The sequence below is a fragment of the Monodon monoceros genome, unplaced genomic scaffold (assembly GCF_005190385.1).
Source record: "Monodon monoceros isolate NGI ecotype Baffin Bay Population unplaced genomic scaffold, NGI_Narwhal_1 Super_Scaffold_5, whole genome shotgun sequence".
Taxonomy (NCBI): domain Eukaryota; kingdom Metazoa; phylum Chordata; class Mammalia; order Artiodactyla; family Monodontidae; genus Monodon; species Monodon monoceros.
This window is the reverse complement of record NW_021703782.1, coordinates 93,607,523-93,622,828: the sequence shown is the minus strand read 5'-3', so window position 1 is coordinate 93,622,828 and position 15,306 is coordinate 93,607,523. Positions and strand designations below refer to the sequence as shown.

General features: G+C 53.4%; 1 protein-coding gene across 3 annotated transcripts in view; it reads right to left on the bottom strand.

Annotated features, from left to right (window-relative positions):
- COL27A1 (collagen type XXVII alpha 1 chain) overlaps window positions 1-15,306 on the bottom strand; it is a 185,918-nt gene that overhangs the window by 161,894 nt on the left and 8,718 nt on the right. For all 3 annotated transcript variants that reach the window (XM_029203587.1, XM_029203588.1, XM_029203589.1), the window contains 2 exons: window positions 11,766-11,938; window positions 10,971-11,086 (listed from right to left, as the gene is read on the bottom strand). In XM_029203587.1, coding sequence (XP_029059420.1) covers window positions 10,971-11,086; window positions 11,766-11,938 — 289 coding nt within the window. The remainder of the gene's footprint in view (window positions 1-10,970; window positions 11,087-11,765; window positions 11,939-15,306) is intronic.

The window sequence follows — 15,306 nt, the reverse complement described above, 5'->3', positions numbered from 1 at the left end:
GTCGTGCCGTCTGCACTGCAGAACCCACATCCTCACTCCTTCCCTTCCCCATCCCGCTCCCCCTGGCTGCCCTCCCTCCCTTCCAGGTTTTATCACTAAACCACACATCTGGTCTCTCTGTCTCAGGCTCTGTTTCTAGGGAAGCTTGCCAAAGACACTCACCTCTCAGCTTCAATTCTTTCTGAAAATAGAGATAATCAGATTCACCCCTCAGAGCTGTTCTGATAATGAAATGAAAGGCAATACACAAATCACTTGATATGCGGCCTGCCTGGCACTGAGTCAGCCCTTAATAAATGCTCGTCATCACCACCATCGTCATCATCATCACCAGCACAGAGGACTGTGGGTAAGTGGGGAGACTGAGGCCAGGCAGGTCCTTCCTCTCTTCAGTGCTCTGTTTCTAGCACAATTGGCTCCCGTGAGCTTCATGCCCATCTAGCCAACTCCCTGGAGGTCCCACGGATACTGCAAACTGTCTGTCCAAAACTACACTGTCACCTCCTCCTCATTCCCCAGCTTGCTTCCCCTCCAGTGCTGTCCTCCCCTCCTCCTGCCCCCAAGAAGGACAGATACTTTGTCATTTATTGATCTTTCTAATGACAAGAACAGAGCCTGGAATAGAGGTGATACTTCGTACATGTTTGCTGAATGAATGAGTGAATGAATGAATGAGAGTGAGTGATTGAAGGGGAAACATCAACAAGGAAAGACATAACTTGCCTAAGAACACACCAAGCATGGGAAAATAAACCCAGGCCTGGGGCTCCTGGTCTCACAGCCCCCTACAGGTTAAGCCAGCAGCAGGAGCTGCTGGGGACCAGCCTGGGGCTCTCTCTGCCCCCATCCCAGGCCCTTTGAGTCTCTGAGAGCAGCACCTTGCTGCCAATATCCAGTCTCCCGAATCATGGAAAGAGTAAGCAGTGCAAGCAGAGGCCCAGGGATGCTCACGGGCTCTCCCAGGAAGCTGGCGACGGGCTGTGGGGAGCTTCCAGCCACTCCTGAGTTGTGTGCGCAGGCGCTGTGCACACAGGTGGGCTCCCTGCAGGAGGGAGGTGCCTCCTTCTGTCCTGGGGCAGATGGCTGCTGCACCTCGCCTCACTGGCTTCCAGGGCCGCAGGACCCTGGGCCACGGCCCACTGCCCAGATGGGAAGACAGAGGCACAGTGGGCTCACCCAAGGTCTGAAGTCAGAAATTACAGTCACCGCTGGAGCTATTTTTTCAGCCCTTTCTCTACTCCAGGCACTGGGCTGGGCACTCTGGCCATGGGATCAATTCCTAGGCATAGATCTTATTATCCCCACTTGAAACACAGGGGCAATGTGGCCTAGAAAGGTCGAGCAATTCACTCAACGTCATGCAGACTCAAGGTCGGGCTGGAACACTGTGGAGTCCTGGTTGGTCCCAGAGTCAGCTGTGACAGAGCCCCCGATCCCTGCGGATTTGTCCCTTGCCCTGGGGGCCTGGGCACAGGTACCCAGCTGATGCTGGGTACACAGGCGCCCCCTTCCACGGCCCTCACCCGCCCACCGGCCCTCAAAGCCCCTTTCATGGGCCTGCTCCACACCCCACTGGGGAGGCCAGACAAAACCGCTAGTGTTGGCATTATTTTTCTATTTCCAGATGGATCTGTTTTCTGGCTCCATCCAGGGCCTCCCATCACTGCGTGGGGGCTGGAGACCCAGCGCCAGGTTAATATTAGGAGGCAGCAGGAAGAAAAGGCAACCCGAGGTAGCTGCTTACAGAGTGCTGGGCTGTTCCAGCAGGGCAGCCTCGGGGGGATATTCCTGGGGCATTTAAGGGGGCCTGGCAGCCAGGTGAGCCGCAAGGAAAAAAGAATACTCCTTTTTTTTTTTTTTTTTTTTTTAATTTTTCAAGGAAGCTCTTCGGTGTTTCATTTGGGGCTGGGGGCCACCATGGAGTTCCCAGGTGATCTGTGGAGCTGAGCTGCTCTCCACACGCTGAACCGCAGATGGTATTTTAAAATCCAACCAGGCAGTCATTCACGTAACCAACATTTACTGAGTACCTACTATTGTCAGGCGATACACAAAGGTGTCTACTCTGGTGGAGCCCACAGCCTACTAGGGAGATGGCATTAGTCAGATCATTGCACATGTGAAGGGGCCCTTACCACTGGGATAAAGTGCTGTGGGAAAGAAGGCCCAGATACAGAGGATGCCAGACTTTGGCTTTTTTTTCAAACCGCCCAGTCTAAATGCCTGATATTTCAAAAGAAGAAAAAGAGGCTCAGAGAGGGATAGAGACTTCTGGGTACAGCGTCCAGAGCTGTACTCCCCCCAACTTTGGCTGGGCCATGGCAGAACGACGTGAACAACGATAGAATCCTGGCAGCCTTGCCCTTGACCTTGGGGGAATATGTAAAGAAGATCAGGATATGGGGAACTTTACTGACCACCATCGATGAAAGCCAAGTGTATGAGAAAATTGTCTCCAAAGCTCCTTAAATCTGTCTGTTAATGGAAATGTGACTCAGTTATTGTTACCAAAAAATCCAATCCAGCCCAAGGGGGGACATGTTTCATCCTCTTATTGGCCTCCAACATCCAGGAACAAAATCAACAGATTTCTGTGTTGTATGTTTGGTTGGAGCATAGGTGGGAATGGGGACAGGGGAGAGACGGGAGGTCCCCTGAGGCCCAGGAGAAGTACCAGGGGAGTTTGACCTGAAGCAGAGTCATCTCAGTGGGGGGACAGCCACTTGAAGGGCTGTCCTGTACAACAGTCCATGTGGTCTGGGTGGCCTTGGGAAAAGCTCCAGAGGGAGATTTCACCCCACACGGAAAAGGAACTTGAGTTTCAAACTACGTACGGATAAAAATGGGGGGTGGTAATCAGCCAGGCCTGGCGGAGGTGAGGGGCAGTGCAAGCAGAAATCAGTGACTCTCTGGCAGGGGCTTGAGGGGAAACTTCTGGCCCGGTTGGGAGACTGGATCAGAATCCAGGGCCAAGTGAGGTCTACAGATGTTGTCACACTCAGGATCCTGGCAGGAGGCAGTGCACACTGCTAAAGGGGTCAACTGAGACAGCCTTCAACGCTCCAGGCAAAAAGACTAGCTGATAACTAGTGATACCACTCCTAGTGACAGTGATAAAAAAAAAAAATTAGAATGGAACTCCTCCTTGGAAGTATTCAAAACAAGGCATCCACAGAAGACTGGGCAGGGTTATGGGAATCAGCCGGGGCTGGTGAAGACCCGGGGGCAGTGAGAAGCTCTTGCCACCCCAGCCTGAAGGGGCAAGGGGAGGGAATGGGTTAGGGGAGCCGGGCAGGAGGTGCAGCCTTAGGAAAGCAGCCATCGCAAAGCTACAGTAGCTCAGGGCAGAGAGGTTGCAAATACCCCAGCCTCTCTCCCCTCCTGCCCTCCGATAGCGGTGTCCCCACAAAGCAAACCCATTCAGAAGTTAGGGGGCAAGGGAGCCAAGGTGAGGCTGTGCAGCATGTAGAGGTGAGCCTCCTGGGGCACAGGGCAGGGCAAGGAAGGGCAGGGAGTGGAGGGAGGACTAGAGAGGGGGAGGAAATAACAAGATGAGACATGTTTTGATTGGTTGTTCATGTGTCCATCTTCTAAAAAAATGCCTTGGGTGGTAGGGCAATTTCCAGACGGCCACAGGCCTCAGCACTCCCAACTGCCTTACACTTCAACTGGCCCAGTTTACATACGTTCCCACCTGGCCGCTGTAGGCAATTGAGTCTGTGAGCCCCAGGAAGAGGAACTCAAAGGTGCCTTCCAAACTCCCTCTGACTTCACGATTCTCGAGGAGGAAGGAGTTAGATGGAGAAGAGAGAGTCACTTGTTCAACGTGTACTGAGCCCCTCCGCTGTGTTGGGACCCAGCTGGGGTTCTGGGAAACCAGTGTTTGTCAAGACAGACTGGTTTTTAACCTCAGGGATCTTACAGTCTGATGGGGGTGACATGAATTTGTTGAACAAGCATCTGGTAGGCATGGTTGGGTGTTGGGGACATAGCAACAAGTATTAATTCCCCTGCTCTTATGTTCCAGTTAGGGGAGACAGAAAATAGATCAGGAAACCCATGAACGTATAAGCTAATTTTATAAGTACTGTGAAAAATACCAAAGCAGGCTAAGTGGTTTGAATACGATGAAAACAATGAGGATTGTTAAAGTTACCCATTGCTGTGTAAAAGACAATCGCAAGCTCGGTGGTCCACACAACAACCATTTTTATGCTCACAGATTCTGTGGGTCAGGAATTTGGGCCGAGCACAGCGGGGAGGGCTTGTCTCAGCTCCTTGAGGTCTGGGGCCTCGGCTGGGAAGACTCAAATGGCCGTGGGGGTGTGTGAGCAGGTGGGGGCTGGACTCATCTGGAAGCATCTCCATTCATGTGTGTGGTAGGCACAAGAGTGCCCGTTGCCCCCAACCAAAGATGTGGCATGTCCTAATGCCTGGAGCCAGTGAGTATGCTACCTTATGTGGTAAAAAGGCTCTGAAGATGTGATTAAATTCAGGATTTTGAAGGGGTGAGAGTATCCTTGGTTACTCAGACAGGGCCAACGGAATAGTAAGAGTCTTTATAAGGGAAAGAGGGAGGCAAGAAAGTCAGAGAAAGAAATGTGACAATGGAAGCAGGGGCCATAGTCAGAGAGGTTAGAAGATGCTACTCTGTTAGCTTTGAAGGTGGAAGAGGGGCCATGAGTCAAGGAATGCAGGCGGCCTCTAGAAGATGAAAAAAGGCAAGGATCTCCCCCAGAGCCTCCAGAAGGAACGCAGCCCAGCCAGCAGGTTGATTTTAGCCCAGTAAGATCCATTTGAGACCTGACCTCCAGAAGTGTTAAGAGAACAAATTTGCATTATCGTCAGCCACTGAGTTGGAGGTAATTTGAAAACACAGTAGCAATTAGAAGCTAATATAACATGTCTGGTGTCTTGGCTTTAGGTAACTAGAAAGTGGGCTCAGCCAGGACAGTTGACCAGATCACCCCCATATGACCTCTCCATGTGGCTTGGCTTTCCTCACAGCATGGCAGCCTCAGAGTGATGGCACTTCCCATGGTGATTCAAGGCTCTAAGAACAAGCGTTCCAGCAAAAAGGCAGAAGCTCCATAGCCTTTCACAGCCTAGCCTCTGAAGTCCCATTGTGTCACTTCCACCGTACACTATGGGTCAAAGCAGTCCCAAGCCCACCCAGAATCAAAGAGCAGGGACAGAGACCCCACCTCTTGCTAGGAAGAGGGTCAGAAAATTTGCAGCCATGTTTTTAAAATCACCACAAGCCTAGTTTAGATAGGGTGGTCAGGGAAGGCCCTTCTGAGGAGGTGACATTTGAAGAGAGCCTGGATGAGGTGAGGGAGCTAAACAGGGAGTTCCAAGGAGAGGAAACAGAAGCACCAAAGCCCAGAGGTGAGAATGGGGCAGGGAAATAACCGGGCAGTTCTGGTCCGTGTGACAAGCGATCAGTAGGGGCTCAAGGGGCTGTGGGAACCCAGTTGAGGGCCCTGGAACCAGTCTGAGAAGGTTCTAGAAGGAAGGGATATGTGAGCAGAGGGCTGATGATTGGGGCTGAGACGACCCACGTTGGAGGACTTGGCAACCCCTCTTACATGCTCCCACCCCACCTTGCAGAGGACTGAGGACTGGTCCAGGCTCCTCTCACTCCGGCCCCCCAGGGACCCCCACAGGCACAAGCAGACCTTGGTAAAGGCGTCTGCTTCCTGGGCCTTGAGTCTTCTCTTTCTGTGCCCCCTGTTGCCCATCCCTTTCCTCCCAGACATCCTTCCACAGGATCCACTAGATGAAGTCTTACCTCATTAACCCAGGGCTGGACAAGTGCACTTTCTCATGAAGGTAAACACAGCCGGTGGGACACAGAGGGAGGCTGTGTGTCACAGGCAGGGAGCCTGCCTCCCAACCGATACCTCCCATGCCTGTCCCCCGCCCACCTTTCAGGGCCCAATCAAAGCTTTCTTCCCTTTGCAGCTGCAGCCAGGGAGGTGGGAGGAGGCCCAGGTCCAGCCAGTCAGAATGGAGCAGAAAACATTTCTCTGGTCTCTGGGGTCAGCACAGGAATTCCAGCCCCAGCACAGGACTTGGCATGTAGAAGATGCTCAATAAATATTCCTTGAATAAAGGAAAGAAAGAAAGAGAGAGAGGGAGAGGGAGAGAAAAGAAAGGGAGGGAGGGAGGGACGGAGGAAGGAAGGAAGGAAGGACGGAAGGGAGGAAAAGAGAAAAAGAAAGGAAGAGTTTTTTCTCTGACACACAAGATGGTTAAAAACACAGGCCATGTTTCTACGGTCTTGGGTTCAAATCTTAGTTCAGCCCTTTACTAATTTACTGCAAGTCATTTTACCTTTCTGGGCCTCAGTTTCCTCATCTATAAGATGGGGATAATCATGCCAACCTTACAGAATTACTGGGATGATTAAACAGGATGGTCTCCAAAAAGTGCTGATAGAGAAGATGGTGATGGTGATGAAGAAGATGGTGGGTAACAGGCCTAAGCCCTCAGCACATGCCAGGTACGGCTCTGAGACCCCTCTAAGAATCAGTATGTTTCATCCTCACAACAACTCAAGGAAACATTTTACAGATGAGGAAACTGAGGCACAGAGAGGTTAAGTAACTTGCCAAAGGTCACACAGCTGATAAGTCGTATATCACGAATCCAAACCCAGGCAACGTGCCGAGCCTGTACTTGAGCTGCGTTCCACAGAGGCTGGCATGTGGTAGGTGCTCATTAAGGGGCAAGTCCTCTGCCCACTGGGTAACTGTCTTTGCTCTCATTGGGTGGTGAGCACTTAAAGGTGGGACTGCCTCCTGGTCCCCAGCCCTGGGCTGGGCCCATAGCAGTGTTGCTTGGGCATCGCCCTTTTCATGCCCTTTAAAGGGATAAGAGTGCTCTGAAGTCTGGCTGTCTGGAGTTGAATGTCACCACCATTTACTGGCCCTAAGCCTCAATCTCCCTAACTCCCAGCAGGGAGAATCTGAGCACCCATGTCGCATGGTCTTGTGACTGAGACCAGGATGGACAATGCTAATCAGAATAGCGGGTGAGAGCTCAGTGGATGCTAGCTATTGTTACAATTAGTTTTGTTGTTCCTCCATACTCCTGCCAAGTTTCCCAACAGGACCCTGGCTTTGCAAGGACCAGGCCATCCTCCTGGGCAAAGAACAGTTAACCAGGCTCTTTCTGGCGACAGGTAACTTAATTCCCATCTCAGATGCTGAGGCGGAGACCAACGCAGAGGTGAAGCTGGAATGTGAGATCAGCCCGGGGCCGCGTGCTCCCCAGGGAAACGGCCAGAGCTTTCACCCCAACTCTTTCTTCTCCCGCCTTCCAGAGCAGTGGTTATAGATACGGTGAAACAAGATCAGCCTCAAGTGGGACTGGGGTTGGGAGGGAGTTGGGAGCAGGTGGGTTGAGAGGGTGTAACACAAGCCCTCTCAATGTCCCTCACAGACAACACTGAATCTGCCCTTTGACTTCCCCAGGGGCCCAGAGAGGTTAAGGTCCTGGGCCAGTATCACACAGCTTATCTGGCAGCCAGTTGGACTTTCTGAATCTGGAGGTCCCTAAATTCTAAAACTCTGTGATACCCCCAGCCCAACCCATGGTCACTTCTTAAGGGACAGAGGGTTGGAGGGTGATGATGGGGGAGTCTTTTACATGTGTCTTAGGGAGCCGGGCCAGAGCCTCCAGTGTGGGGAGGGCGGGGAGCCACCAGGCAGCAGGATCGGGTACCAGGCCCCACTCCTTTGCTCCCCAGTGAGGGTCAGTTGCTCTGAGCCGGGGAGGAGAAGCAGGACTCCAGGGATGGAAGGCACTGGAAAGCCATTTCTCTAGCGCCGGCTGAGGGCACCCCCGGGCTCAATCTCCTTTTCTCTCTGCCTGGCTCCTGGCTCCAGCCCTCTCTGGCTGCGGTCTCTGTATTTCTCTATCCCTGTCTCTGCTGGCCTTGCTTTGCATCTCTCTGTCTCTTTCTGTTTCTCACTACATAGCTCCCTGTGTCTCTATATCCTGTTTCTCTCCCTTTCTTCTCTTGTCAGTCTCTCCCCATGTATCTCCCCCCATTTCTGCCTCTCCAGCATGTCTCTCTCCTGTGCAAGGCCTCTCTCTCTCCCTGCCTGTTTCTCTCTCATTTCTCCTCTCCCTCCTCTTCCTCTCCCTCCTCCCCTTCCTCCTTCTCCATTTCCCCTCTGCCCTGTCATCCAACTCATCTGGGACAGAGAACGGATCTGGGTAGGAGAGTGACACAGCAGGGCTGGCAGGTAGGCTGGAGGAGGGGAGGGCAGGGCAAGCACACAAGAGGCTACTGCAAAGGTCCGGGCAGGCAGGGGCCAAGTCTAAGCCCCGTGAAAGCCATGGGTGGAGGAGAGGACAGTTCTGAGAACCGCTGTAAGGGAGGGGGCCTCGATGATGCTGTGGGGCCTGGGAGAAGGGCCAGTAGCCGGGAACACTTCCAGGAGGGGAGACGAGGAAGGGAGGGCGGGGAGTGGAGTGGAGGGACAAGAAGGGGCAGTTGTTGAGACCTGAGGCCAGCTTGGAGAGAGCTTTGAATGCTGACCAAGAGCCTGGGCTTCAGCCCATGGGGTGGTGGCTTTTTATGTGAATCTGATGAAACTCCAGAACTCTCCCCTGACAAATGTATATGCCCGATGTCTGGCACCCAGGTCAAGGCTTCTGGGACACTTTGAAGTTCTTCCATGAGCCACAGAGACCCCAGAATATGAAGCTGGTTCCAGGCACTGGGGAGCCATTGAGGGTTTTTGAGCTGAGGAGATGGCAGACATGGAGCTACACTGTAGGAAGATGGCTCTGCAGCAGTGTGGCCTTAACTGTGCAGCAGAGAGGCCTCTGGCAGCCTGGCCCCTAGGCCTAGGCCCTCCCAGAGTGTCCCCTGCTTCCCGGAGACCCTGCAGGCTGCTTGCACCTAACACAGGGGAGTGGGTCCAAGCCCTGAGCCAGGGTGGCTGCAGCCCAGGGTGCTAAGCGTCAGAGGGAGGGGCTGAGGCCCTCTCCACACTGCTGCCAAGAACCCTTGGTCCTAAGTGCCTGGGCCTGGCCCAGGAAGACTGGGCCCTCACAGCCATTTGGATGATCAGCCCGGGGACCTGCGACAGTAGCCCCGCTCTGCCAGGCTCAGCCTAGTCCGGTCCCTTCCTACCCGCCCGCTCACCTGCCTCCTGTCTTGGATGCCCTGGGTTGAGTCTCTACCTCCTCAGACAACGTCCATTGAGGCAGGAAGCGGGCCCAGTGTGGGTGTTGTCCTCACCCTGCCAGCTGGGCCAACCTGGAGTTTTCAGCAGCGACCTTAGTTTGCTGTTCTAACACCCGCTGCACAGATAGGGAGCCTGAGTCCAAGAGAGCGCTGAGATTTGCCCACTCATTCTCCTGCAGGCTGGTGACCCAGGCAGGCCCCCAGGCTTTCAGCCCCAGGGCTCTCCTGCCTGTACTGAAAGAACAGTCCTCCAGTCCTCCAGTGCCTGCACATCACCTTAGTGCCCCATCACCTGAAAAGCCCGGGTCCTGTCCCAGTTATGCCCCCCACTGAGGCTGCCTGAGCCACTTGGAGCGGAACTCATTGCTATTGCCATAGCTACCAGTTACTAAGTGCCTACGATGTGCCAGACACTTGACATCATGACCCACCGTGTAGGTGACAAGTTACCACATTGTGTAGATGAAGAAGCTGAGGCTCAGAGGAGGTAAGTTGTCTGTGCTTATCCTGCTAGTAACTGACAGAGCCGAGATCAGGACCCAGGTGTGCCCAACTGCAAAGCCCAGGCCTTTCTTCCATGCCATATCCCTTTCTCTTCCTGTCATACAAAAGGGGCATCAATTTGGCTTCCCTAGAAACTTGGGAGACCCAGGAATCTGTCCCTGAAACCAGAGGTCCAGGCACCCTCTTGGCTCCCAGAAGACCAGCCAGGAGTCAACTTTAGCAGCCAGGGAGGCCCTCAGCTGCTCCCCTTCCTTTAGCAGAAGAACCGCAGGGGAGCAGGAGATGCCCATGAACCTGGTCTCCAGGGTTCTAGCTCTGCCATTGACTTGCTGTGTGTCGTGGCCTCACTGACTCCCCTCTCGGGCTGAGCCTCTGTCTCCCCCTCTCAATCTGGAGGAGCTGGGATCACGGCTCCCAGAGGGCCATGCCAGCCCGAGTGCCTGCAATTCCTTGGCTAGAAGGAGGTACCTTGGTGCCCTCTGGGCAGAAGCTTTGCCAAGCTAAGGGTTTGGCATGTCATCTTTGCCTGCTCTGTTCAAAGGTGACTGTCTTATTCCAACAAGGAGCCACCCCAAGGGTGGCCCACTCCAAACCCCAGTGACTCACTTACAGAGTGAGGGGCAGGCGGGCGGGAGCTCTCTCTGTGGCTTTTGGCGTCTAGTGGAGCCCACGGTCCCACGAGCCCACACCGAGCGGGAACTTGTGTCAACCACTGGCTCCTATAAATCGCAGGGCTAGGACAAGGTGGGATTGTCGGCGGCCCTCAGAGAGAAAACTCAGCCTGTGTGCTCTGGGGAGCTGACCCTGGGGGACCCTGGGCCCTGCTCGGTGGCATTAATGAGCCCTCCATCTGGTGCCATCGTCAACCACTAGCTGATGCTGACCCAGAAGTTCGGCTGTGCTCTCGAGAGAGTGCGTGTGTGTTCCAAGGCTAGCAAAGGCTCAAGTTTTCCGATTCGGAAAAATCCGTTCAAAGGAAGGAAAATTGAGGATGAGGAAATGAAGATAGCTTGATTCGTGTTTCCTCAGTCTGAGACTCAGCTGGTTCACAGCAGACTATCTCCCTGGATGTCTAACAGAGGAAACCCAGGCTCAGAGAAGGCTGGGCCCCAGGAGGGAGGGCCATGGCAGGGCCAGAATGGACACGTGACCTTTTATCTCCCAGCCCAGAGCTCTGACCATCCTGCCGTCCTGCCCCCCTCGGCCAGGGGCCAACTCTACCCTTGGCCCCGGTGGAGTGTGGACCCTGGACTTCTCTGACCTTGATTTGGACTCAACAGCTTCCCCTCTTTGAAGCACAGCATAACAGACGCTTCTACTAGGAGGCTTCCCAGGTGGGGCACCCAGAGCCCTGCCTTCAAAGAATTTATCATCTTCCTGAGGAGACAGAAGGGAATTCAGGAGTAAAACCAGAAAAATAATAATGACCAATGCTTACATGGTACTCACTCTGCACCAGACAGTTCTGTTCTAAGGGCTTTTCATGTGTTAACTCATTTGATCCTCACAACAACCTATAAAGTATTGTCAGTCCCATTTTACAGATAAAGAAGCTGAGCCACCCTGAGGTTAAGTAACTTCCCCTCGGTCACACAGCTAGAAATCTGTGTAGCCTGTTCCTTGAGTCCACACCACCAAAGAAGATATCACGTGACAAGTTTTAGCTCCTCCTCGGTGCTAGGCACCATCCTCAGTATTGGGGACACAGTGGTGGAAAGAAGAGACAAGGATCCTGTCCTCAAGGAACTTGCCACTCTTCCTTCATTCACTCATCCATCCATCACCCATCCACCGCCCATCCATCATCCAAATATCATCCATCCACCATCAATCTATCATCCACCCATCCAACCGTCATCCATCCATCTGTATCTATTTTTACTCACTACGGTATCCCTCATGCTCAGCACAGTGCCTGGCACATAATCCTCAACCAATATTTGTTGAAGGAATGAAGAGATGAAGACAGATTGGGGCCATGCCCAAGAGCTCTGGGCTCGAGTCTTTTACCCTCTCTCAGTCCAGCCCAGTGGGTAGTGAACACTGCCCTACTCACCTCACAGGATTCTTGCGAGGCTCTCATGGTGAGTAGACAAGTGCTTTGCAAACTGTAAAGGGCTGTGAAGACATAGCATGAGGCTGTTGAGCTGCTGTGCGGGCGCCGAGGCCTGCAGAGCTGGGTCTCCCTCAGGTCTGGCTGGTGAGCCCTGTCAGACGCTTCCCCTTCGTCTGCCAAGAGGCCCAGAAAGGAAAGGAAATTGACATTTAACGAGCATCCAAGATGTGCCAGGGCTTCACACACTTTAACCCTCTCTTCTCTTTTTCTTGTACAGATCAAAGAAATGGAAGCCCAGAGAGGTCTGTCATTTGTGTAAGGTCACACGGCCAATGAGGAGCAGAGTCCAGGTTTGAACCTGAGGCTGTGAGCCCCAAAACTTGTGCTTGTGACGGTAGCCCATACCACCTCCCTTTAAAGGGATGTTGCTGCCTCCCTGCATTCCAAATATCCTTAAGTTCCCCACTGTTCAAGGTCACAGAGCAAGCTCCTGGCAGAGTCTTTAAAAAAATGTCTCCATTCAGTTTTTGCATTGATTATTTCCTTTTTGCTTTATAGGAATTTCCCCCCTTTTATTTGTAAAGAAAAGCCAATGTAAATGTTCTCCCACACATAGGTTAACCCTTGTCTGACAGAGGTGGATTCTGGGCAGCCATTTCGGAGAGGGGATGGAAGGTCAGCCTCTTGCCAGGGCTTCCTGCGGGGCCTTTTCTCAGACACTCGCGATAGTTCACACTCAGGTGTGGCTGTGCTGCCTAACATCACCCGTGGCAGAAGCCCCTGACTCCCAATTTACCAGCTTCCTATGACCCTCAGCACGGGGCAGCCTTCTAGGACCCAAGAAGAAACCATGCCCTGAAACCTAGAGGCCAGGGAACAGTCTTTCTGGAGACTCTACTCATGTACCGCAGGCTGGGACAGAAAAAGAAACACTCACAGCCACTGTCCTGGGCCACCCACCGAGGGCCTGGCACAGCACCGGGCACCGCACCAACATCCTCTCTTTGTGTCTTCTCAGCAGGAGGGGTTGGTCTCAATAACCCCATTTTACAATGGAAAGGGAAGCTGAGGCTCAGAGAGGCAAAGTCATCTGCCCAAGGCCGCACAGCTGGCCAGGGGCAAATTGGGCGTAAGACAGGACCCTTGTTTATAAGTTGCTTTAACTCAGGGTCTAAAAATAAAACATTGTGCACTTGAAATGACAAGGTACCTCCTCTGGGCCAGGCACCAACCGCAGTCCTGGGGACCTGGTGCAACATGGAACTGGTGGAAGAAAGCCCCAGTTCTGCTAAAGACTTGCCGAGTGACCTTGAGTGGGTCACTCTCCTTCTCTGAGCCCAGAATTTGCCCTGTGTGAGTTGAGTGGATTGAGGGTCTGAGTCTTTTATACTCTTTCTCATATGTTGTTTGGGTACCAATTTGCAAGGTAGAATTTAGGGGACGGGGAAAATGGCTGTGCTTTGTGGAGTAGTCCTGCAGTACGGCTGAAAGTCACTAAGAAGCTCTCTTCCTGCCACTCAGAGACCCCATTACCAATACCCCAAGGGGCAAAATTCCCAGAGGAGTTAAGGTAGCTGGGATTAAAACACCCCATTCCTGACCTGCATCACCATGTGGGGGGCCGAACAGAAGAACTGCAAGCCCCGGGCCAGATACCAACGGGAAGCAGGGACGGCACCAGGCCTTCCACGCCAGTGGACGGTGGACGGTGGACGGTGGGTGGGATGCTCTCTGAGCTCCGCACACCAGCGGCTCCTGCCCCGCCCTTCTCCTGGACAGCCCCTCACCCCTCACCCCAAGACACATCGCCCCGCTGCCCCCAGCCCCTCAGCAGAGGCTCCTCCTGTCGTTGGCTCTAGTTCCAGCAGGCTGGCCATTTAAGGCTCCACCTCACCCCTTTAAATTCTATTTTTTCAAACCACATTCTTGAACTTGGCAGATAACGTGGCAGCCCGACAAGAGCCCTATTTACTCGGAGAGCCGTGAATGGGCCCTTTATAACAAGCTTCATTAATATTTCTACCTATTGGCCAGCTCTCCATTTCCTCCCCCTATACAAACAGATTCTCCACACAGAAAGACTTTTCAAATGCTCTTGTTGACTTTCCCCAAATAGGGAGGGCAGCCGGGCTGGCCAGGGTGTGTGAGTGTGTGTGAGTATGTGTGCAGGGGAGGGGGCGTCTGTGGGCGTGCGCCCGCCAGCCTGGTGCAGGAAGGAAAGAGGCCCACTATTCATGGGCAGGGGCGGGCAGCCCGGGTGAGTCCAGGTATGCTGCATCTCACAAAGACACACTGAGTCCAGCCTGCACCGTGAATTCCAGAGCCCTGGCCGGGGGAGCCGGACGCTCCCTCCTCAGTCCCTGCTGCTGGGCTGGGTGACTCTAGGCAAGTCCCTTACTCACTCTGGGCCTCGCCGTTCTTATTTGTCAGTTGGGTCTACACCCTGTCACTCAAAGTGTGGTCCATGCACCAGAGCAGCAGCATCGCTTGAGAGATGCAGATTCTCTGGCCAGATGCGCTGGAGCAGAATCTACATCTTAAGGTCCCCGGGGGATATGCGTGCACAACGAGGTTTCAGAAGCATCAGATCTACGGCACGTGCCCCTCTGCCACCACCAGCGCTGTTCTATGGCTCACAGGCCATCACAGACCTTAAACATCATTGAGCCACCAAGGCTATTTTGTTCCCTACTTGGTGACCACAGGCCTGGCCCGTGGTTAGGGCTCAGGAAATAAATGAACGAACAGAAAAGTGCATTGTCAAAGTCCAAAGCCTTGTGCTAGTGACAGAAATTCTTCCTCTTCAGCATTTGAGAACTTGTGAAGAACAGCCTGTTCGTCATTCGGAAGGTCACACGGCATTGAAAGGGATCGCCTAATATTGCAACGGATGGGGTGAGCTCGCTGTCTTTTGGCGATATGCAAACAGAGGCTGGAGGGCCTGTGAGGGCGCGGAGCCCCACATGTAAAGGGCGTGCCTCTGGGGCTGAGGAAGAACCGCTGCAGAGAATGTGGTGTGGTCACTGCGCTTGCTTACGGGGGCGTGGTGGCAACTTGGAGAGAGGCAGAGCCACCTCTTCAACTGAAGATGCCCCCAGTGAGGACGTGGCAAACGGCTTCACTTCCTCTCCATTTGTTCATGTGATGAATGTTTTTCCAAACTGTCTGGCTGTCTGCTGGACCTTGGGGACATGATGGTTAATAAAACAGACTTTGTCCTTGCCCTCATGGGGGAGAGAGACCATCAACAAGTAGATTAAAAATTAAATTCAAATTATGAGGAGGAAGCAGAGGAGGGTGAGAGACAAGTTGTGGGGGGGAGTGGGGGGGGGGGGGGGGGGGCGTATTTGGGGGGGGGGGGGGGGGGGGGTTGGAGGGAACTTATTAGCCAGGGGAGTCAGGGAAGACATCACTGAAAGGTGAGCTTTTAAATTTAAACCTGAAGACAGAGGAGCCAACCATGTGAGGAGCTGAAGGAAGGGTGCTCTCAGCAGAGGGAACAGCACACGCTAAGGTCCTGAGGCAGGAAGTATTTAGTGCT